General features: G+C 41.9%; 1 protein-coding gene across 1 annotated transcript in view; it reads right to left on the bottom strand.

Annotated features, from left to right (window-relative positions):
* il11ra (interleukin 11 receptor subunit alpha) overlaps window positions 1-23,799 on the bottom strand; it is an 84,781-nt gene that overhangs the window by 8,630 nt on the left and 52,352 nt on the right. The window contains exons 2-7 of the mRNA XM_028600991.1: window positions 9,595-9,691; window positions 4,738-4,804; window positions 3,420-3,586; window positions 1,985-2,099; window positions 1,461-1,624; window positions 345-508 (exon numbers count right to left, since the gene is read on the bottom strand). Coding sequence (XP_028456792.1) covers window positions 345-508; window positions 1,461-1,624; window positions 1,985-2,099; window positions 3,420-3,586; window positions 4,738-4,804; window positions 9,595-9,691 — 774 coding nt within the window. The remainder of the gene's footprint in view (window positions 1-344; window positions 509-1,460; window positions 1,625-1,984; window positions 2,100-3,419; window positions 3,587-4,737; window positions 4,805-9,594; window positions 9,692-23,799) is intronic.

Here is a 23,799-nt window from a genome sequence, read left to right as displayed (position 1 = left end):
CAACAAATAGTCATTTGGCATTATTATGCTAAATAAAATATCTTATTACAAGTTAATATACTATCTGCAGTTAACAAGATAATTTTTTTACTTCAGCTTTATATTTTGATATGCTCTTTCTTGTTTTAAGTAGTATGTTCTGTGAATGGCTTGGGTTTCAGAAATAAGGTTTGTGACCAATCACAGTAAGTAAATAAATGTACGTAAGTTTAGATTCAATTGCTGGTATAATGTGGGAAACTACAATTGTATTTTCTTTAATGATGCATGATGAGGTGCACAAGTTCAATCCACACTGTGCACCAATCAACATTGAAATGAAACCTTGTGCCTTGCTGACTAACCTCTGACCAGTATATGGAGCCATATGGCCTGTATCTGATCTGAAACATAAGGGGGAAAGCATCATGCAGCGGCCAGGAGGAGGGAAAGTTCCATGAGACGATCAGCCTCTTTGGATACCCTTCTAGCTCATTCACCAACACCGACTCTGGAGGGTCTGGTTTCACTGCAAATAAAGACAGATAAAAACAACGTAAGATTTAACCATAGGTATTTCCTCTGTGGTTTGCACACTAGAAAACATGTCAAAACAAAGATATTAAGTACAAGAGGGCAGAACGTAACAAATGCTTTTTTTTTTATTGTTGCTGTTACTATTAATCTGATGAACTGTCTAGCTTTACAGCGTTGGGGAATGTAAAGAAAATCCAACTAAGAATCGAAACTGCCATTACCATTTTCTCTGCATATACTGTATGACTTTGCTATTACTAGAACTATCCATTCATTCTCTGAATCTTATCCCACAGACTCTCATCTCTTTACTTATGACTGAAGCGTTTTCACAAAACTGTGACAAAAGGTATGTAGTGAGTGAGAAAAGTGGTGAGCGTCATCCATTAGGCACATCTGCCGCCACGAAGACTGTCTCAAGGACGCTGTGAATGGCTCTGCTCGAGAGCGACAAGAACGCCACGTACACAGACGAGCAGCACAACAAGATAATTGAGGTAATTATATGAGGACCAAAAGGACACGTTAACAACAGCTGTCAGGAAAAATGATGTGCCGCATTATAGATCCTGCCATTTGCTATTGTGTTTATCTATTGATATTAGGAAAAAAGAATTAGAGTAGATAATCAAGGTGCTATAGAAGCACGAAGCGTGTATCCCTGAAGTTTCAACAGTTGAAAAAGCTCCTTTTTTATGTCAAAACTGGTAAAAATAAAAAAGGGGACAGGTCCAGCAATATTGCAAGCCAATCACAATACAAGTTTTTGAACAGTACAGTAGAATAGGGCTAGTGTTTCAGTAGGGCTGGGTGTCGAGCACTGGAAACAAGAAAAACAGAGAAATTTTCAGAGAAAGGTGCTTCCTAGACATGTGTCACTAACATGACAAAAACTATTTTAATCACCCCATTCCTGTGTGTGTGTGTGTTTTATGTGATCTTACATAGCTCATGTAACTTAAACCGGACAGATGTTGTCTCAGAGCCGAGGGCGTTGGTCTCGGAGATTCTCAGGGTATGGATGGTCTGCCAGAAGGCAGGATGATCTACGTCACAGTGCTTGCGGGCGACATCCACAACGCATGGCCTCCACTCCTGACCAGTCCCCCTTAAAAACAAAACAAAAAGTGTTGCATTCTGTCGGGTAAAAGGCAACCTAAGTGTGTGCCGGAAACTGTAGATACCTTCTAAGCTGGAAGCTGAAGCCAACGCTTCAGTTTCTTTGACACTTTAAAAGAAACTGCTGTAATGTGTCACGGTTGAAAGTTTCCACTAAGTGCCATATGGCAGAGTGAAGAGAGGTGAAGCTGAGAAGGATAGACAGGGTTCACATCGGGATACGACTCACACTACATGCACTTCATTCACATTGTAACTCTGTGGCACATGCACTATATTTAGATTCTTCATAGCCCGTTCTGAATGGGACCTTGGGTGTTGCTGTTGACATGCACTAACTCACTGTTACCTGAAGGAGGCGTTGTACTTGGCTGGCAGGAAGGTCTTTACTGAATCCACCCAGGAGCAGCGAACATGCGTGTGATTGGGCACTTTACAGGAAATGCTCAGCAGCCCAGGGGGGTCTGGGAAGCGGGAGTCAGAAGACAAGAGTTTATTTTCAGAACAGAGAGGGAGTTTTTTTTTTTTTCAAGGGTCCTGATAGATGTTATATTTTAAATGTTTCTCTGTCTTGTCCTCAGGGCTAAAGTGAACCGCTCTGTGCTATGGTGTCCCTATCATGAACCAAAATATTTCAAGAGAGGCATGGCCAGGACCATGGAAAACTCCCTGTCCTGTCAAAAGGAAGCCCATGTAGGAAGCCGTTTCCTGTTTGAGACAGTTACAGGAAGCGGAGGGCTTTGTCTATGTGACGGCCGATAAGACCGGTTTCCTCTGAGGGCCAGTAGCGTTGTTCTGATCATCACTGCTGTAATAAGATGTCTTTTTGTAGCCAGAGAGCAGCATGAATCAAATGTTTAGAATATAATCTCATTCATTAAAAAAGGGGGAGAGAGCGAGAGCGAGAGAGACAGGGGAGATAGAAACAGAGATACACTTCCTCCTCCACTGTGAAAAATTCTCTTCACTAGGAGATCTACACTTTGGAAAAATAGCAAAACAAATAGCAAATGTCCCAATGTTAACATCAGAAGAGAAGCTGGTAGTTCTCCTAGGAGAAGGGACAGCAGCTCCACTGGCAGCTGAATACCCTTTTACCTGCCTTTTAGTAAGAGATATTGAAAATGAAGAAAAAAAAAGTGATTTAATGTCAAGCCTGCCACAACCTGAGGGACTCACCACTATAAGATCCCAACATTACACATTGGTTTAGGATTGTACAGTAACTATATTATACAAAACTGTTAAGTACTATATTGTGTTATGTAATTGTTTTGTAATGTAGCGTGTTGTGTAACTATCAGTGCAGTATAGAATCTATGTGACGCCTAAATGTATTTAATATGTGATATGTACTATATGTATTTTCTGTAAACTGCTTTGGCAACAACATGTTTTCTTTGTTCATGGCAATAAAGCAAATTGAATTGAATTGAATTGAATAGAGAGAGAGAGAGAGAGAGAGAGAGAGAGAGAGAGAAAGAAACTGTTAGATGACAGAGAAACATAGAGGGAAATATGTTGAGGCAAGCTCAAGAGAGAGATGGGAATGTGTGTGTAGGAGAAACTTATTTTATGCTTTTATGCTGAATTATCCAAAGACTGAAATGAACTGTGAGGGACTGGGATGCTGTGTAAAACACGAGGGACATAGCCATGTTCCTGCTGCAGAGAGTTTTTGTCTTTAAAGGTGCAGTCCCATGGCGAGAGACTAAAAGTAGAGCAGAGCTGTTAAACTCCTAAATTAGGCGCTGTAAGCCTGGACAAGTCGCAACAACACTTACGGCCCAGTCTGAGTTTGACAGAGTGGAGGAGGAGCCCCCGGTTGTCATAGCAGCTGTAGTTGCCCTGCGCTGAGTGGTCGACGTGCAGAAGCACCAAGGTTCCATCTGATGTCACTTTGTGCCATGGCAACACGGAGCTGTGGTTGAGATGCCATACCACAGGTATCCTGGTCGGGAACACATCAGAGTTTAGTTATGCTTGTGAGGACCTCCCTCACTAACCTGTGAGCGTTAACGCTCAACCCCACGACTAAAACTCTTTTGTGGCATTATCACAGTCATCAAATACCTACGTCTGCATGTTACAACTTTCTTTTGAAGATCAAGATCAAGATTAACTTTATTGTCCCACAAGGTGGGAAATTTGTCTTGGGCACTTAAGCCATGCTGCAGCCACACAAAACAACATATACAACATGATACAAATACAATACAACAAACAATAATATGACCCTAATGGTGTGTAAAACACAACATGGTGTCACACAGTGCACATGGTTAAACATTACTAAAAAACAAACAAATTCTCTTCAGTGGTAACAAGCGCAACAATAACAGTGCAATGATGCAATGAAATGATACATTGATTACATGATTACATTTGGTACTATTCTGTAGGTTTTCCTCACAGACAACAAACCCCGAGAGACTACAACCAAACTTGCAATAATATGTTTCGGACAACAATAAAAACGTCTCTAGGAATAAGATATGAGAAGCTTTGGCTACACCGGCAATACCTGTTAGCAGGATCAATTAACGGTCAGGTTTTTCTTTTTCATGGGATTTGACAATACACTTCAGTTTTACGTACAACATCTTACATGTTTGTCGTTTACTGACTTTTCTTTGAAAAGATGGCACACATTGGCCTTCTCTCGAATCAGATAATTTAGCCTTTTTGCTCCTGCTTTAGCAATGTAGGCAGTACTTTAGCCTTCCTGTGTGAATTTGTGTGTGTGTGTGTGTGTGTGTGTGTGTGTGTGTGTACACAAGGGTTATTTTTGTCCATTACCTTTTAGTCAAAGCTAAACAAATATGCATTATTGCATATGAATACAGTTAGATGGCTGATTAATGCATTCTAGTCTATGGTTATAACAAATGGATGTCACCACAACTTATATGATGAATTTGTTCCTGTACGACTCTTGAATAAATGTAGCTGCTATACTGAGGTTTTGGATTATTGAAAAGAAAAAAAATAAATAAATAATCTTTCCAACTCCCATTTGACTGAGCTGAAAATACCTCTTTGTCATTAGAAGACAAAGAAACACAACTTCAAGGCACACAGGACATAGTTTTTTTTCCTTACCTGATTTGTGACTTCCCGCATGTCAGTGTCACATTTGACTCCAAGCGTCCGTACTGCACGCCTGACACTGCAAACACAGACATCACATAGTATATTAAAAACACACTGTATGGAGTACGTGCACAATCTGACATACCGTGTGTCTCCATTGTCTGTATCAATGTGATTTAAGTGCCACCATTTACAGTAATAGAGTCAACAGTATCACAATAACATGACCATACAAGGTTCGGGCCCCTGCAGACACTAGGCGGAGGAGACTTTGGCACACAGTATAAAGCTGCTCCAGTGTTTAATTTTTCTGGAAGTTTATCACAACTAAAATAATATTACTCTGTAGCAGCAAATCCACTTTAAGATATCTTCAATAATAGACAGAGAAGAAGCAGTTAAGCATTTGAAGAAGATATTAAGAACAAGATACAGATATAGACTTTAACTCTGAAAATCCATTTCAGAAAACATTTTTTTGATATTAACATTCAAAACAGTCTGCGTTTGGAACGGGAAAAGTTACTAGTGCTGAGTAACAACACCCATTTCTGTGGATTTGGACAACTGCTCAGTCTTAAGATTCAACATCGCCCTGTGCTCCAAGCCCTAACTTCACAAACCTGAACCTTTGGACAGAGATGGCTGTTGTTGGACACAGGATTTAAGTTTTTTTCTTTTTACTTATTTCTGCCCAAAATCACTTGTAGTGGCATCCAGCCATGCAAATAGCTTCTTTTTTTTCAATCTGCTGTGGTTTTGAGATATCCATCTCTTTTTTTCTGTCTCCACCCTTACACAATGGGGTGCTCATATTATTACAACATTTGAAAAACTCAACAGGAACAATGTCATCATTGCTCACCATACCTACAGAAACTTCAATGTTCACAATTTTTATTGGAACTATTGTAGCGGCACAAACAAAGAACGGCAGCACATGTTTCAGACATGGTCTCTCCAAACCTGGGCATATAGAACCAAAGTTATATGTTGTGCATGGTAAACAGACCATTTAATGTGCCAGCAGACGTAATGTAGCCATGTATAGATCTCTCAGTAACATAACGCCATAGGTATCCATTAAGGGTAGACACTACAGGCAAAAACATAATTTTTCAATTTTGAGTTTTTAGGCTAGTTTGCTTTCACAACAACATGTCTACTTTCAGACCATTGGGGGAAAAAAACCAACCCTGAAATTTCAGAAAACTTTATATACAAAGATAATTGTCTTAAAGCTTTAGTGCGTAACTTTTTGATATTAATAAACGTGCGTTACATTCAAGCCATTGCCAGATGAGTTGCGACAAAGCTAATTAAGACCATCAGCTCCACACAACTCTCTCTGGATTTCTCAGTATGGCTATGTTCAGAAACTGGTGGCGTCCGGCGACTTTTGCGCGCAGAAACTTGAGTGAAGATAATTACCTTTTCTGAAGAGTCCATCATGTTTTTTTTATCCTCTGTGTCCTCCTTGGCTACTAGCAACTGCGTGGAGGAGGGGTCGGGACGGTGCGCGATCACGGAAGGCTTGTATCATGTGGACGAGCCGAAGGTGTTGTTGTCACTACTTAGAATTCCTCATGGGGGCGACAGAAACTACGCACTATAGCTTTAATGTATGTAATCAACTGGGATGTTCGTGTTGTTTCATGTTGATATCTGTTAGTTAAAATATTTGACCCTATTCACCTGCATGTCTCCTCTTAATGTGTCTAAATATGTAAGAAAAAGCTGAGAAGCCAAATACAGTCAGTTTAGTGTGGGGAGCCCTTTATGAACTGAAGTAGAACCATTTGTATCAATAACTTTAAGGATGATAAACTGTTACTTTCCATCATGCAAAATTGAAAGGCAGTGTAGATTTAAAGCAATAACTGCAGTGTATACCTGAACAAATATTTGTGGTGACTAGTCATTTGCCAAGTAGATACTCTATCTGCAGTAGGTATGGGCATGTTTAGCTTGGCTCCATAATATGAAAGCTGGCATTTACAGTAGATCTGGAGTGGGAAAACATCACTTTGACTGCCAGTCTGCCACGCACACATCTTCATTAATTCTCAACCTCAATCACTCAGGCATGCACACTCCCTGCTGGCCTCTCCTCCCTCAGTAACAAACAATTTGTCCCAGGTTTGCATTTTGTTTTTCCTTCTTCATTTTTGAAACAAACCTCTCTTCATGTCACAGGTTTGACTGGCATATCACGAAGGATAACAGCAGGTGAAGGAGTAGAAGCTTTTTGGTGAATGTTGTTATTTCATTTGCTGTATTGGTATATTTATGTTAGTTTTCCCTGCTGCAATAACCTCATGTGCCCTTCAGGGACCAACTAAGTTAATCCTAAATTACATTTTACACATACTCAAGTTGGAGGCTAAACTGAGGGCCTTTTCAATACTTGGTTTTCACTCACACCTAAAGCTCATTTTTCTGTTGTTTTAGCAGCTGCGCTAAATGAAACAGCCGGGGAAAAGAGCAGCAACGTGCTCCACGGTGATTTTGTGGCTACGTTTACATTTTTGAGTGGAGGAGAAATGCAGAAAGGAGGACAATGAAACCTACTGAGAGTTTTCTTTTTGTAAATAAGCAAATGAAAGCCTCTTCATTCGGCTGCGATGTGTATGTGAAACAATTAATCATAAACAACACATGGCATGGTTAATAAATCTGAGCTACCAAGACAGCGGTAATGTACGGGCTACTGTAAACAAAGCTGTGTGACAATAGAAAGACACAACATACCTGTAGATATCAAATCTAGATAGGACATGCACACCTTGTTCTTCATGATTAGTCTCTATGTAGAAGGAAACTCGTTTAGTTTTGTATTTTCATAGTTCTGTCCACTACTGTTATCAATCACGATGCCATTTTAATCAGCAAGTTAATGGCTCAGATCAGGGAAATATTGCAAAGAGAAGAGACAGACGCTCACACACTCCAGCTGAGGCGGATTTTTTAAACTACTTATCGGAAAGTGAAACCAAAAGTGAGCCCAAAAGGACATTTTGGTTATAATCATTAAATGTAGGGCTGAACTATTTCAGAAAAAAAGCGGCATTTGTGGTTTATGTAGTTTTATACAAGATGGGATTGTGCCAAGCATACCATATCACATTACACTTTAAGTAGTTAGAGAAAAGTCAACTTCTAATCTAAACTTGCTTGACATAAATGTTAATTACATCACATTAGAGGTATACTTGACAGAACTGCGTAATATTCAAATTCATAATTTAGACATTCAAAAGTGACATCTACTAGTGATATCTACCGATAACAGCTCTTCGAATTAACCAGAGAAAAGGTGAAGAATATTGGTGTGGTTTTGCCAACCCCCAAAATGACCTAAAGTTTCGCAGCAACAGTTATAGTCATTACAGCCGGTGAAAATAACTGCAGAATAATAATTGCTGGCAAAACTTTAATTTTCTGTAGTTTGTTAGGAAGACCCTGTTCCCTATTTAATTAACAGTCAAACACCAATTTAAATTGTGGCTCTTGCGTTTTGTCAACTGCACTTTTAAATTCAAGATATAAAACATATCTATGCTTGACACAACCTCACAACTGCAGTGGGTCAAATTTCTTAAAGATTGAATTTCTCCTTAAATGTATCTATGTTACACCACATCATTAAAATCTTCCTCGGTCTCTTTTTTTAATTATTTCTCCCTCTGTGTCAATCTTTTCCCTTATCTCAACTTTTTTATTCAATGCCTCTCTCCCCAGGATTAACCAGATTTTCTTTTTCCCTTTAACCACTAAAAATACAGACACACACACACAGACATACTCCCCTCCCTCTGTTTCTGTGAGTGTGTGTATCACCTGGGGCCTTGGTGCAGTGCAAAGAGTTGGCTGGTCTGAATGTGTGTATTCATGTTTTATTGGCAGTGAAGTACATTATTCCCCAAACCCGCAGCGTTCCACTCATATCTGATTTTGCCTCTGGCAAGAGGGCCTAGACACGCGCGCGCACACGCACACACACACACACACACACACACACACACACACACACACACACACACACACACACACACACACACACACACACACACACACACACACAGGAAGGCTGCAAGTTTCTCCTCACATTAAAATCAGATGGCAGGGTGGACAAAGAAATTGCAAGCTGGATGAAACTTAGTACTTTCCAAACAATAAAAAAAAGGACTCCGGAGCTGCCGTAGTGTCTTGACAGTTTCACCTGAAGGGCCAAGGGCGAGTGTCCTTATTGTTGTAGCGGTGAATTTATCTGATTTTAGAAAGAGATACAATAATAGAGGTAAAAAAAAAAAAAGAGACAGAAAGAAGGGAAGAGAGAAAAACAGTCTTTCAAAGAAAGAAAAACAGAAAAGAAGAGCCAATTTCTTAATGCCAGACAGATCCCTTAAGCACTGTGGGAGGCAAAACAAAATATGCTTCAACAATACAATTCTTGTTTGCAGAGTGCTAATCAAAAAAACAAACATGAATTCCAATTCAACCATAGATAATAATAATAAAAATCTAACGCTGCACATCGAAAATTGGACGGAGAGAGAACAACTGAACAATGAACAAAGTTTCAACAAAAAGAAGAAGATTGTGCTTGGACAAAGGTGTTTTATGGTAAGAGGCACTGCCTCCCTACATTTTGGAAGGGTTTATTTCCTTCTTTCTTCTGCAGAAACTTCAGATCCCACAAGTGCTTTGAGTCAAGATAAGTCAAGGGTGCCCAAAATAGTTCACAAAGGAATCCATGATCCCTCATCCTTAACAGAATGTGTGTGTGTGTGTGTGCGTTTTAAAAGATGTCCTTGGGAAAGTGTCTTTCGGCTTGGTGTGCATGCATACGTGTGCATGTGTTACCTTCATCAGTCCGAATCTGAGCACAACTGGGACGCAGCGACCAAGACAAAAAACAGATGACTGTCAGACACACAGGACTGGACAAAAGGCCTGGCATCTAGAAAGAAAAAGAGAGAGAGGGGGAGGTGGGAAAGGAGGAGGTATAATGATTATGGATTTTTTTTTCAAGCCTAAGAGGTTCGGCAGTAAGCATCAACAACATCACCAACAGCATTATTATCATCATCATCATCATCATCATCATCATCATCATCATCATCATCATCATCATTTTGAGTCCATTTTGTACAAGCAAATGGGTATGAAAGGAAAATGCTTGTGAAAACAGCCAGACATGTCACAATGCTTTCATCAATTTCCTCACCAAAAGCAACTACATACCAATGTTCAAATTGTTTGGCAACATGTTGCAGGTAATCACTTCACAAATCAGGCTATTTCTGCCTTTTCCTTATTATTGAAAATTCAATGTTACATAAAGTCCTATAAGGCAAAGACAACAAGTCAACTGGTCGCCTCTATTCCTGGCTAGTGGAAATCGTTTCTAATAAAAAACAGAGAAACTATGTTGGACAGGACTTTTTGTTTCCACTGGCTTTACCAGGATCTCTGGGAAATAAAGTTTCAGTTCCACTTGTGCTAGAGAACAAAATCCATTAAGCAGTTTTGTACCGTAAATAAACTCAACACATTTTTTTTTTTTTATAATTTAACCAAGATGTACACACTGCAAAAAGTAGAAGCCAGTAGCGTAGAAAAAGTAAAAAAAAGTCTATTTGTTTAGAATTATACTATGGCCTGGTGGTACTATGGTGAGCAGGATGTGAAATAGACTTTATCTCTCTCTCTCCATCCATCCATCCATCTTCGTCCGCTTATCCGGTGTCGGGTCGCGGGGGGAGCAGCTCCAGCAGGGGACCCCAAACTTCCCTTTCCCGAGCAACATTAACCAGCTCCGACTGGGGATCCGAGGAGTTCCCAGGCCAGGTTGGAGATATAATCCCTCCACCTAGTCCTGGGTCTTCCCGAGGCCTCCTCCCAGCTGGACGTGCCTGGAACACCTCCCTAGGGGGCGCCCAGGGGCATCCTTACCAGATGCCCGAACCACCTCAACTGGCTCCTTTCGACGCAAAGGAGCAGCGGCTCTACTCCGAGCTCCTCACGGATGACTGAGCTTCTCACCCTATCTCTAAGGGAGACGCCAGCCACCCTCCTGAGGAAACCCATTTCAGCTGCTTGTACCCTGGATCTCGTTCTTTCAGTCATGACCCAGCCTTCATGACCATAGGTGAGGGTAGGAACGAAAACTGACCGGTAGATCGAGAGCTTTGCCTTCTGGCTAAGCTCTCTTTTCGTCACAACGGTGCGATAGATTGAATGCAATACCGCACCCGCTGCGCCCGATTCTCCGACCAATCTCCCGCTCCATTGTCCCCTCACTCGCGAACACAACCCCAAGGTACTTGAACTCCTTCACTTGGGGTAAGGACTCATTCCCTACCTGGAGAAGGCATTCCATCGGTTTCCTGCTGAGAACCATGGCCTCAGATTTAGAGGTGCTGATCCTCATCCCAACCGCTTCACACTCGGTTGCGAACCGATCCAGTGAGTGCTGAAGGTCGCAGGCCGATGATGCCATCAGGACCACATCATCTGCAAAGAGCAGCGATGAGATCCCCAGCCCACCAAACTGCAACCCCTCCCCACCCGACTACGCCTCGATATCCTGTCCATAAATACTACAAACAGGATTGGTGACAAAGCACAGCCCTGGCGGAGGCCAACCCTCACCTGAAACGAGTCCGACTTACTACCGAGAAACCCGGACACAGCTCTCGCTTTGGTTGTACAGAGATTGGATGGCCCTGAGAAGAGACCCCTCACCCCATACTCCCGCAGCACCTCCCACAGTATCTCCCGGGGACCCGGTCATACGCCTTCTCCAAATCCACAAAACACATGTAGACCGGTTGGGCATACTCCCAGGCTCCCTCCAGGATCCTTGAGAGTGAAGAGCTGGTCCGTTGTTCCACGACCAGGACGGAATCCGCATTGTTCCTCCTCAACCCGAGGTTCGACTATTGGCGAACCCTCCTTTCCAGCACCTTGGAGTAGACTTTACCAGGGAGGCTGAGAAGTGTGATACCCCTATAATTGGCACACACCCTCTGGTCCCCTTTTTAAAAAAGGGAAACCACCACCCCAGTCTGCCACTCCTTTGGCACCGTCCCAGACTTCCACGCAATGTTGAAAAGGCGTGTCAACCAGGACAGCCCCTCCACACCCAGAGCCTTGAGCATTTCTGGACGGATCTCATCAATCCCGGGGCTTTGCCACTGTGTAGTTGTTTGACTACATCAGTGACTTCCACCTGGGAAATCGACGACAATCCCCCATTATCCTCCAGCTCTGCCTCTAACATAGAGGGGCGATTAGTCGGATTCAGGAGTTCCTCAAAGTGCTCCTTCCACCGCCCTATTACCTCCTCAGTTGAGGTCAACAGTGTCCCATCCTTACTGTACACAGCTTGGATGGTTCCCCTTCCCCCTCCTGAGGTGGCGAACAGTTTTCCAGAAGCACTTTGGTGCCGACCGAAAGTCCTTCTCCATGTCTTCTCCAAACTTCTCCCACACCCGCTGCTTTGCCTCTTTCACGGCAGAGGCTGCAGCCCTTCGGGCCCTTCTCGGTACCCTGCAACTGCCTCCCGGAGTCCTCCGGGATAACATATCCCGGAAAGACTCCTTCTTCAGTCGGACGGCTTCCCTGACCACCGGTGTCCACCACGGTGTTCGTGGGTTACCGCCCCTTGAGGCACCTAAGACCCTAAGACCACAGCTCTCCTCGCCGCAGCTTCAGCAATGGAAACTTTGAACATTGTCCACTCAGGTTCAATGCCCCCAGCCTCCACAGGGATGCACGAAAAGCTCCCGCGGAGGTGTGAGTTGAAAGTCTGTTGGACAGGGGCCTCCTCCAGACGTTCCCAATTTACCCGCACTACACGTTTGGGCTTACCAGGTCTGTCCAGAGTCTTCCCCCACCCTCTGACCCAACTCACCACCAGATGGTGATCGGTTGACAGCTCTGCCCCTCTCTTCACCCGAGTGTCCAAAACATACGGCCTCAGATCAGATGAAACGATTATGAAATCGATCATTGACCTTCGGCCTAGGGTGCTCTGGTACCAGGTACACTTATGAGCATCCCTATGTTCGAACATGGTGTTCGTTATAGACAATCCATGACTAGCACAGAAGTCCAACAACAAACAACCACTCTGGTTTAGATCAGGGAGGCCGTTCCTCCCAATCACGCCTCCAGGTGTCTCCATCATTGCCCACGTGTGCGTTGAAGTCCCCCAGCAGAACAATGGAGTCCCCCACTGGAGCCCCATGCAGGACTCCAGTCAAGGTCTCCAAGAAGGCCGAATACTCCGAACTCCTGTTTGGTGCATATGCACAAACAACAGTCAGAGTTTTTCCCCCACAACCAGCAGGCGAGGGAGGCGACCCTCTCGTCCACCGGGTAAACTCCAACACAGCGGCGCTCAGCCGGGGGCTTGTGAGTATCCCCCCACCCGCCCGGCGCCTCACACCCTGGGCAACTCCGGAGAAGAAAAGAGTCCAACCCCTATCCAGGAGTATGGTTCCAGAACCAAGACTGTGCATAGAGGTAAGCCCCACCAGATCTAACGGTAGCGCCCACCTCCCGCACCAGTTCCGGCTCCTTTCCCCACAGAGAGGTGACGTTCCACGTCCCCAGAGCCAGCGTCTGCCGCCCGGGTCTGGTCTGTCGAGGCCCCTGACCTTCACTGCCACCCATGTGGCATCGCACCCGACCCCAACGGTTCCTCCCACAGGTGGTGGGCCGATGGGATGGAGAGGGAGTTGCCACGTAGCTTGTTCGGGCTGTGCCCGCCGGGCTCCGTGGCAAACCCGCCACCAGGCGCTTCGCCGACGAGCCCACCGCCTGGGCCTGGCTCCAGACGGGGGCCCCGGCTTCCTCCGGGCAGGGTCACTCCATCTCTGCTTAGCTTTTTCATTGGGGTTTTTGAACCATTCTTTGTCTGGCCCCTCACCTGAGACCACTTTGCCTTGGGAGACCCTACCAGGAGCACAAAGCTCCAGACAACACAGCCCTCAGGTTCACAGAGACACACAAACCTCTCCACCACGATAAGGTGATGGTTCATTTCAATTTAATAAAATGAAGCTATACTGGCATGGAGTTTGATGGGTCAAGTAGCTCTGTGAGTCTGTGTTTAGGCACACCGGTGCTTTGAACTAAATGGTAATATCAGCATGCTAAATCGCACTAAACTGACCTGAAATCAGCTGAGGCTGATTTACTGCGTGTATGGCACATTCATAAAAACAGCATGATCAGGGCCAGAATTTCAGTGTGGGATAGTGGGTACTGCGCATCATTTCAGTGATTGCTGCGAATCTAGCACTCTAGCACAGGAAAATTCACGCACAAATTTGAAGCAATGTCTCGTAATGTTGAGCCAATGTGTGCACCGGTGCGGGACGACTGCCTGGAAGCGCTGCATCGACGGACGCATGAAAACATGAATGGACCGCTGGCTGAAAACGCAAACATCCAGGTGTAAACCCCGCTCAGAAAAAAAAAAACACCGCAACCCGAATCATAGGCGCCGATACCGTGGGTGCTCCGGAGCTCGAGCACCCACGGAAAATACTGAGCACCCACGTGTACCAGACTGCCAGTTCATTTTTACTTTCATTTAAAATTAAACATTGCAGTTGTTGGTGCTAAGTGGAGCGTCTGTCATAGTGTGATTGGTTATGTCGGTGGCATTGAGTCTTAATTTCCCACGAAGCTGATCGCGGTTAGGCCTACGTGTCAGTTAAACTTCTCATCTCCCAATCCTATCTGTATTTGTGAGAAGTGGTGAGGTCATGACTTGAAAGATAGCCTTCTTTTTTTCTTTTTCTTTTTTTAAAGGGTGTGCGCGTGTGAGCACCCACGGAGGAAAACATGAATCGGCACTGTGTCAACCCTGTTTATCAGACAGATAGTGGTAACGTCAATAACCAGCAGCAGTCAAAAGACGCAATGTGACAGCTGGGAAATAGAGCTGCTTGATTTGTAAAATGTACGGCGCTGCGCCATCTTACCAGCGGTCACAAAATGTCACGTCGTGAACATGGATTCGGCACACAAAACGGGATTTAAACTAAAATCATAAATTCACCGAGTAATACAGACCTTAACAATCTGATGCTCTTTTCAGAGCTTGCCCCCCTGCATTTCAGACAGTGATCAACAGGACATACATTTCATTCAACTGCTTTATGCAAATATGTGATGATGATTTGATTGGCTGTATATACTGTATCTATCTAAGAAGGCATTTTGACCATTACAGAGTATGCACAGACGTCATGAAACAATTAGCCTACAATATTAAATACACATTATTCCTGAGTGCAGTGCGTGTAATTAAGAGAGTGTGGCAGAAAGAAAAAACATACAATATGCTTTCAGTTGGACTGAATGGGAGAAACATTCTGGACATTAGAGCATATAACAATGACACTGTCATGTGTCATGGAGTTATGAGAGTGTGATGCGGTGCTGCTGATAATTTTATCCTCAGGAGGGGGAAGGGGGGAGAGAGAGAGAGAGAGAGAGAGAGAGAGAGAGAGAGAGAGAGAGAGAGAGAGAGGGACTAAAAAAAGGCTCTGTGAATGTGATAAAGAGTGAACGACTACATGGTGTAGGTGTTTGTGAGCTACTCAGCCCAAAACAAACACCCTTATCATACGTCTGGTGCCACTTCTTTGCATGTGAAAAACTCCTCCACAGCGAGAGAGGGAGATTGAAGGCCCATAAAATGCATTTCCTGTTCAAATAGGATGTTCCTGAAGCTGGGGGGGTCGTAACACAGCAGTGACCGATCCATAAGAAGCACAAGCAACAGACCCATAACAGACCATTTCACACGGTTTTAAACGTCAACATTTAAAATGTGTTCCAGTTCATGAATGACGTCAGCTGACAGGAACTGAACATAGAACCCAATCTGTTGCCTAGCAATGCAATTCCAGTGAAACCGTCTATATGAAAGAAGAATGACTAAACGGTTCCCTGCACACCACAACTTTGCCCTAGAGAGTGGGAGCAATGTGATTAGCTCATGCTTCATTAGAGCTTCTTGTCATTGAGGAGAGTGAGATATAGAGGAATTAAATCATATGTGCACAAGCTCCACATACATTAGTGTGCAGTGCAACAAAATATCACAAACACTGTACTGTACGGATAGCTTATTAAAGAACTTTGCCCATTTTCTAGAATAAGTATACAAATATCTCCGGAGTCTTCAAACCTAATAGAAAAACAAAGTGACAAATGTAGTTATAAAAAAGTTGTACTGTCAATGGGACTTTAAAGCCCCAATCTGTGGCCACAGCAACACTCCGATGATAAATGGTTGTTTTTTTTAAACCGTACAAAACATAGAAAGTGAAAATCTGGAAGACTGGAAAAGAAAGAAGGATACAAGAAAAAGGGAAAAAATGAACAACTTCAGTGTGTTGCGCTGTAATACTCTTGTTCAGAATCAGAATAGGATTTATTGCCAAGTAAGTAACACAAGGAAATTGCCTTGGTGGTTGTGCATACATTAACAAAAAAGGAATAAAATATGAAAAGAAGGACATATGGTTTAGTGCAGAATGTGCAAAAATGTGGAGGGAATGTGCAATAGTCAGGTATATAGTGCAGGATGTCCTTCTACTTTTGTGTTGACTACATTCAATAGTGGTTGAGTGGTTAAGCTGAAATCAAGTCTGAAAGGATTAAATCAGGTTTTCAGCCAGCGGTGATCATGCAGCATGTCAAAGAAAATAGTGTCTAACCTTTAAATGGGTTTACTTCATAGAGACTATTCAATATTCATTGTCCTGCTTAACATTATGAACTTCTCAATGCCATGTTTCTACAGAAAGTGCAAGGGAGACATTTTCTGTGGGTTGACTAAAAGACTGATAAAGAGTTCACTACTTTCATTTGTACAAAGTTGTTTCTCAATGTCAAAAACCCTGTTCTGCTTCACAAAGAGCAAAATGTGGCGTGAGTGAGGAGTTGGAAGGTTGTGAATGTGCAGTGACGGCAACTCATCTTACAATATTTTTTGTGTATTACATACAGTGATTATGGTTTAGAGTCTTACAACAATGCAAGCACATCAATTGTTGGATGATTACTAAAAAGATGCAATCTACTTAGCTTTGAGAGCTTTAGGCGATTTGTTTTTTGTTTCCTTAAATTAGGTTTTAAGCCCAGAGCCTCTTTCCAGATATATCAAAAGACAAGAAAGGAACAGAGTAAGTAGGTGCAATGAATGGCAACTGTAAAATACCACATCTTAGATCTAAATCACCAATCATCTTTCTCCATTAAGGGCTGTCAACTCTGGAAGACATCAACAATTGAAATCAAATGATCCAGACATAACATATTTTCAAAAGGTTAAGTGCTGGCTAAAAGCAAACCAGAGCTCTACCCATTTTTGGCTAATTGTACTGTACATTACCAATGTTTTTTTATTGTATTCCATATGATATTGTTCCATAATTTCCATATTGTAGTGCATTTTGGTTTCATGATCCTGAAAGCTATAGGCTATATTTAAATTATACTGTAAATGTAAAAGCCTAACTAAGGAAATTAGTTGAAAATTAACAATAGCTATAAACTCTTTGCAGCACATCGGTTTCATGCTCTGTATTTTGAACTACAGTATGTTTAATTGCATTGCCTCTATCAAATCAAATATAATTCAATAAAATTCAATTATATCCTCAAACTGCAGTGGATGGTGCATCAATTGATTCAACAATACAACACCAGCTTGGCCTAAGCATGTTGTTTGTGGATCATGCCATTTATGTTTCAATGTACCAGAGAAATCGGCTCATTGCTCTGCATTTAATTGTTCATAGCATGTACTGTAACTCTAGCAGTTTAGTGAAATGGGTGTATTTCTTTTCTTTATGGTTTCACTCCTTTTCAATGAGATCAATGTGATGAAAACATGAAAGACATTAATAGGTCAAGAGTTCCGATGTTAACTTGCCGACTGACATGTCATTGTTGAGTGGAGTTAGGCTGGCTGTCAATCTACGTACCGTTATTCATAAACACGTAGGAGGACAGTTGCATTAATTTACTGTAAACTTAAATACCATCACGTTTGTCTTATTTGAGTATGTGTGTTGCTGCGTTTAAAAAGGAAAATCAACATCTTCTTTGGCTTCTATTTATAGTTTTTTTTTTCTTTTCTTTTCTTTCACCTGTAGTTTGTTTCCTTTAGTCCAGACCCCCCCAAAAATGAAACAATCCCCGTTTAACTTTTAGTTCTATGTAAAGCAACTGTAATTCCATGTGAAGCAACATGGACTTTTTACAGATGAGGCAAAATTTGTATGCAGAATGTACATGTACTGACACATGAAACTCATTTATAGACCGTTTGAGTCATCCTACATCACCAGCACTCTATGGAGCAACAGAGGAAAACCAAAACAAAGTTTATTCCAAAGACTAACAGTAAGTCATGCAGCACTTTACTGCACGTTAAGGCTTAATATCTTCTCTGGTGGTCACAGAGAGCTCACAAAGAAAAGTTGGCTATACGTAAGTATCATTAGCTGACAGCAAGTAGACCTCAGAAAAATGATCTGTCATAAATAGTGAAAGACACAGTATGTTTTGAACCCCTTTTTACTTCCTAAATACTGCATAGGAGCCTTATAAAAGATAGATCTTTATAAGGTTCCTTATAGCTGCACTAATACCTTACACGGCTCGGCTACCGTGAAGATTTGAAAGAACGTGACATATTGCTTCCTAGTTGACAGTTGTGTGTGATACTGGGCTGCACAAAGAAACTGGATTTGCGGAAAACATCCTCTTAAACCTGTAACCTCCGGTTCTTGGCCTTTCTGTGAGCGTGAGGTCCCGATGTCAAACAGATCTACTGTTTGTTTAAACCATAAAATAAACATAATCAACGTTTCATCAGGAGAGCGAGGTGTTACGTTTGGCTTATACAAGTGAGGTGAGGCTGCCAATGTCTAAACAACGGTGACGGCATGTTTGGTGAATTACAGACACTGATTAACAGTGTTGTAGGTACATTTTAGATTCGGATTAACGGTGTTGTTGTTAGTGAAACTATAAGGGTGATGATGTGACAGTTGTGTAAGTCAAAAAGGATGATGGCTTTAGCTTAAGCAAGCGGGACGCTATCAAACAGAAAGTCAGGAAATCACTCACTGAGTAATCTATAGAGCAACACACAGTGGTGTATGATGGTGTTAAAACACCTGCCTCTATTGTTCTATAGTTTTATAGTCAGGATAAGCTACTGTCCTATTGTTAAGGCACGTCAACGTGCCATAGAAGCTGTAATTTTGATCAAATTCACTCAACAAATGGGCACATCGCGGTTATTATACATATTGTGTGACACAAGCAAACCTATTAATCTCTGACCACGTCCACACGTACCAAAACTATCTTTTTTTCCCCTCCGTCTTCCCTGGCATCTTTCCAAGAAAATTAGCGTCCAAACGGATCCCTTTGTAAAAGACTCAACACACTACTTCATATGCCAGGCCTATAGGTGGAGCTGTTTCTGCTACAGAAATTCATCAAAAACGGAGAAGAGGAGGCCGAGCGTGCTGTATACAAACAGACAGTCAGTCACTCCAGAAAAAAAAACCCCGCGATTATGCCATCGCATTATTCAATGCATAATCAGCCAAAGTCTGTAATTTATGCAGGGACCGCATTTTTTCAAACACGGCGCAATTTTGCCACATAAATTGCAGATTTCCGCGCAATATATGCGGGGCTTGCATGATTTCATAATCCCCGCATTTTCGTTGCAAAAAAAGTCACATATATCTTAGCAGAAAGTTGAAAAATGTTGCGTTTACTTCACACAAGAGCAGCCATTCTCCCCTGTTGCCATGGGAACGTTATGAAGTGATGTAATTACGCAACGTGAACATCATCGAGTTGGGGAATCACTTTTTTTTCTCTTTTTCATCAAACCGCAGTTTTTGCGTTTTTTCGCAATTTCATCGCATAAATATCCTGCATATTCCTTCGAAATTTTTTAAGAAAAAGTGTTAAGTGTTAATAATCAAGGATTTTTGCCCGCAACAATCACAACATTTTTTTTGCAGTGTTGCCTTTGATAATATGTATACATCTGTTTGGAGTCAAGAAAGAGTATCAAAGTTTGAATATGTTTTTAAGAAGGGAAAACTTAAGAAACACGTTTGGGATATGCACAAAAAACAAACAGCAAAAGACATGGTGGATTATATATTTAAAGACACAGGTATAATGTCAGAGCAAACAGGCAAACACAGTTTAGCAAATCTATCGACCCTTTTGCTAAATAAAAAATAAAAAAATACTTGGAAAACCTCTTTCTTCTTTCGTTTTTTTCATGCCCTACCTTTATTTGCTCAGTAATGTTTTCTTTTTCTTCTTACACTAGCTCAGTTGAAGGTTGAAACATTTGATCCCACTCAATAAAACACACCATTAACAACTTAAACATTGGGATAAGTATCATGGCCCATTTATTAACCCACCATTGGTAAACGTAAATCACCTGGGCCTACTTTTCAAAACATATTTTAGCACTTTAAGAGCAAAATGCACATGCAGCACATTACTACATGCAGATCCAACATGGGAAAGTGATGAAAGATGATGAAATCCATTATCCAGTTAAAGTGGTGCATGTGCATCTGCCAAAAAAAAAAAAAAAAAAAAAAACAGATGAAGAAAACAGTGTGCAGTTGAGACTAAGACATCCACAGTGGCTCACAAAATCATATCCCCCAAAAGCGTACACCGAGATCTGGAAAGCTTTGTAAGGGAGCAGAGATAACCGCTATTTCGACTAGTGTCTTACGATGTAGCAGGACAGTGTTACATTTACCACTGCGGCACCGTGACTTCACACAACAGCGCACTCAGCACATTCAAATCTCACTGACTCCCTCACTTGCATATATTCCTCTTCCTATGTCCATCCTTCCCTCCATGCTTTCTTAAGCCTCTATACATTCAGTACATTCTGTATCCTGTAACCCAGCCGGTACACTGGTCAGCTCGTTTTGTTTACACGGACACAGGACTCTGAACAATACCTCACACTCCAATCAAATTGCGGCGTAGGATTACAGTGCTGCTCATGAGTATAGGAACCCATGCATGAAAAATCCAACCTTTAATGACACCCGTTTTCTTTGTGAATGAATAATGTATCGTAAATAAATAAATGGTCCTTTAACCTGTTAACATCCACCTCTTTTGCCTGATTTTCGCCTATTTCTCGTTCCCAAAGGGAAACGCTTATAACAGAAGAACTGTAAGGCCAAAATACATGTATGAGGCATCATTTGAAACCTAATTTCTTCTACTTTATAGACATGTGCTTGATTAGCATGGGATTAAAACAGAACATACACTACAGCAGTTCAAACATGGTTCAAAATAGTTATTTTGGTCCGGTCTAAATAAACGTAATTTTTGAAAAAAAATAACAAAGAAATACTTTGTGCCACACTATGCAGGACACAACTCAAACCTTCTACACCTTGTCAAGAAGACCTATATAAAGTTTCAGAACTCTAGTCCTAACCTAGTGGGTGCTAGGGAGTTTTCAGGATTTGGTATAACAAGTGTCACCGGTGTGCCAAAACCTCTCCAAAACTTCTCAAAGTGACCAAATGTTGCTAAATGCTTTTACTCACTTCTATGCTATTAGAAAAAACATATGAAATACTTAAAATGACTTAAAAACCCTTTTTACATTCATTCAAACACTGTTGATCATATTTTTTTCTCATAAATCACATGTATGCGCATGCTGGCTCTGGGAGGCGGGGCTTAGGTCTGTTACCCATTCATTTGGACTGGTTCCCATTGGATATTCCTATCATGCTATATACCGTTGGAAAGGGAATGTGATTGGCTACAACTGCCATGATTGACGTTTAGCGTTTAGGACAGCGTACAGGTAGGGAAGCATCATAATTTTCTTTTTTTTTTTTTTTAAATAGCATGAGCACTAAGATAATGAATAATGCTTTGGTGCTTATGATTTCAGTAAAATGAACTGAATGATTCAATTGCAGAGAATTTTACGAATCAAACGATATACAGCATGTCCATATTGACAAAGGTTTTGAACTTTTGTGGTTAAATACTATTATGTAACACATCAGAACACGTCTGTTAACCCACACCGGCCCGCCGACGGGCCGGTGGGGGTTAACAGGTTAAAAATACTAAATCTGCCTGCCTCTATGGGAATTTAACATAGGGGTGTCTATCCTTATGCCCCCTGTCTTTTAAGGAAGAACATTTATTTATTGACGATGCATTATTCATTAAAAAAGAAAATTGGTGTTCTCAAAGGTTGGATTTTTCCAAATTTTTTCAATTAAGGCATTAAGATCAATTTCTAAAAGATAGTTTTTTTATTCCTCTTTTTAGTCAACTTTAGCATGGGTTCCTATGCTCATGAGCAGCACTGCATAAATGGAAAAGATACTCTATGCTGTATTTAGCTGATTGTGCACATCACTTCAGAAGTACTCCATCATTTGAGTATCGAATACTACTCACCCGAAAAAAGTTTTTTCCCGGGCCACCTTCTAGGCCTACAGGTGGCGATTCCTTTAATTAAAACCGTAGAGCATACCACAGTGTGCCCCGTGAAAGTGGCAGTCTAACCGCCATGATATCTTGATGTGGCATTGCTAGGACTGTTGTGTTTACTATAAATGGGAAATGGCCCTTTCACGCATGACACATAAATAAGGTTATTATTTTCCCTCCTCTAGAAATGTCTCTAGTGAATGAGAAGTAAATATTTGTATATGGACTTGAATGGGTTGAGGGAATATTGATTTAAACGGTAAGTCTCCAAAAGTCTAGCCTGTTGGTAAACCCCAAGGACACTTTTCTTCGCTGTCCACCACTTTTCACCACTTTTTTTTGTCTGTCGCTTACTTTTTTTAGATCTTGACACAACACCCCCCAAATCTAGTTTGCAGTCAGTCCTTGGCTACGGTTTCCAAAGCCTCGAATGCCAGAACGTTCAAGGTTCAGTAAACCTATTAATGTCAAACTTTATAATGGCTTACCCTCTTCCCTTTCCTGCTTCCCTCCAGAGTAACTACAGACCAGAAAATGCAGGCTGCATCTCCCTGTACCTTTCCTTCACCCCCACGTATGTTTCCATTCTATCAATTCCCATAATTAGCTCTCTCTCTTATCTCTACCTCCACCTCACCATCCTTAGAAGTCTATTTTCTCTCTCCCTGCCTGTGGTTTCCTGCATAGGCCCCCTTTATTTTCCATCACTATTGCCACACAGTACAAGGTCCTGTAAACATATTTACACAAAGGTTCCACTGATACTGGAGAACAATGCCGTTCCTTGAGAGCAAAGTGCTAATCTGTCCTCTCTCAAACCCAAGCAACATGTTCCTGCTCATACTTGAGTGCGAGTTGACCTGTCGCAGGAGTAGGGGTGGGAGATATTGACAAAAATGAATATCTCGATATTTTTTTTCATTATCTCGATATCGATATTCAGACGATATTTTTGAAATCCTTCTAGAAGTTAAAAGAAGCCCTGTTCGGAGGCTATTTTGGTGGTTCTTTTGAGAAAATGTACAAGCAAGATGAAATCATAACAACAAACAAAGGGCTCCGTTCTGTAACATATTGCACACAACCATGTCCTTATTGGAAGCAGTCCTGGAGCTGGGACAGGGCTGGGTCAGACTAGGTTCTGATAGTCCTACTTGGCTGTATAGTCCTTCTGACCGGGATTTATGCTGGGATCAGGAGTTGGATGTGATCTGACTGGCCCAGGTGAGGGAGAGGTGCAGTTCTGTGTGCTTTTTCGATGTTAGAGTATACATGGTAGTGTTTTCTTCCCTCTAGTAACACAATCTACATGCTGGGAGAAAGCTGGAGGGGAACAGACTTTAAGGACGCCTTGTTAAAGTCCCCTGTATCCCGTATCCAGGTGATCGTGCTGCAGTTTGTTCACTATGGTTAGCAGTGAACCAAACTTTTGCTAACGTTAGCATCAGGGGCTATGTAGACGGCAGTGTGCCGTTTTCGTAGTAA

Source organism: Perca flavescens, chromosome 16 (assembly GCF_004354835.1).
Source record: "Perca flavescens isolate YP-PL-M2 chromosome 16, PFLA_1.0, whole genome shotgun sequence".
NCBI classification, from domain to species: domain Eukaryota; kingdom Metazoa; phylum Chordata; class Actinopteri; order Perciformes; family Percidae; genus Perca; species Perca flavescens.
The sequence above is the reverse complement of the archived record's forward strand: the minus strand, read 5'-3'. Positions and strand labels throughout refer to the sequence as shown.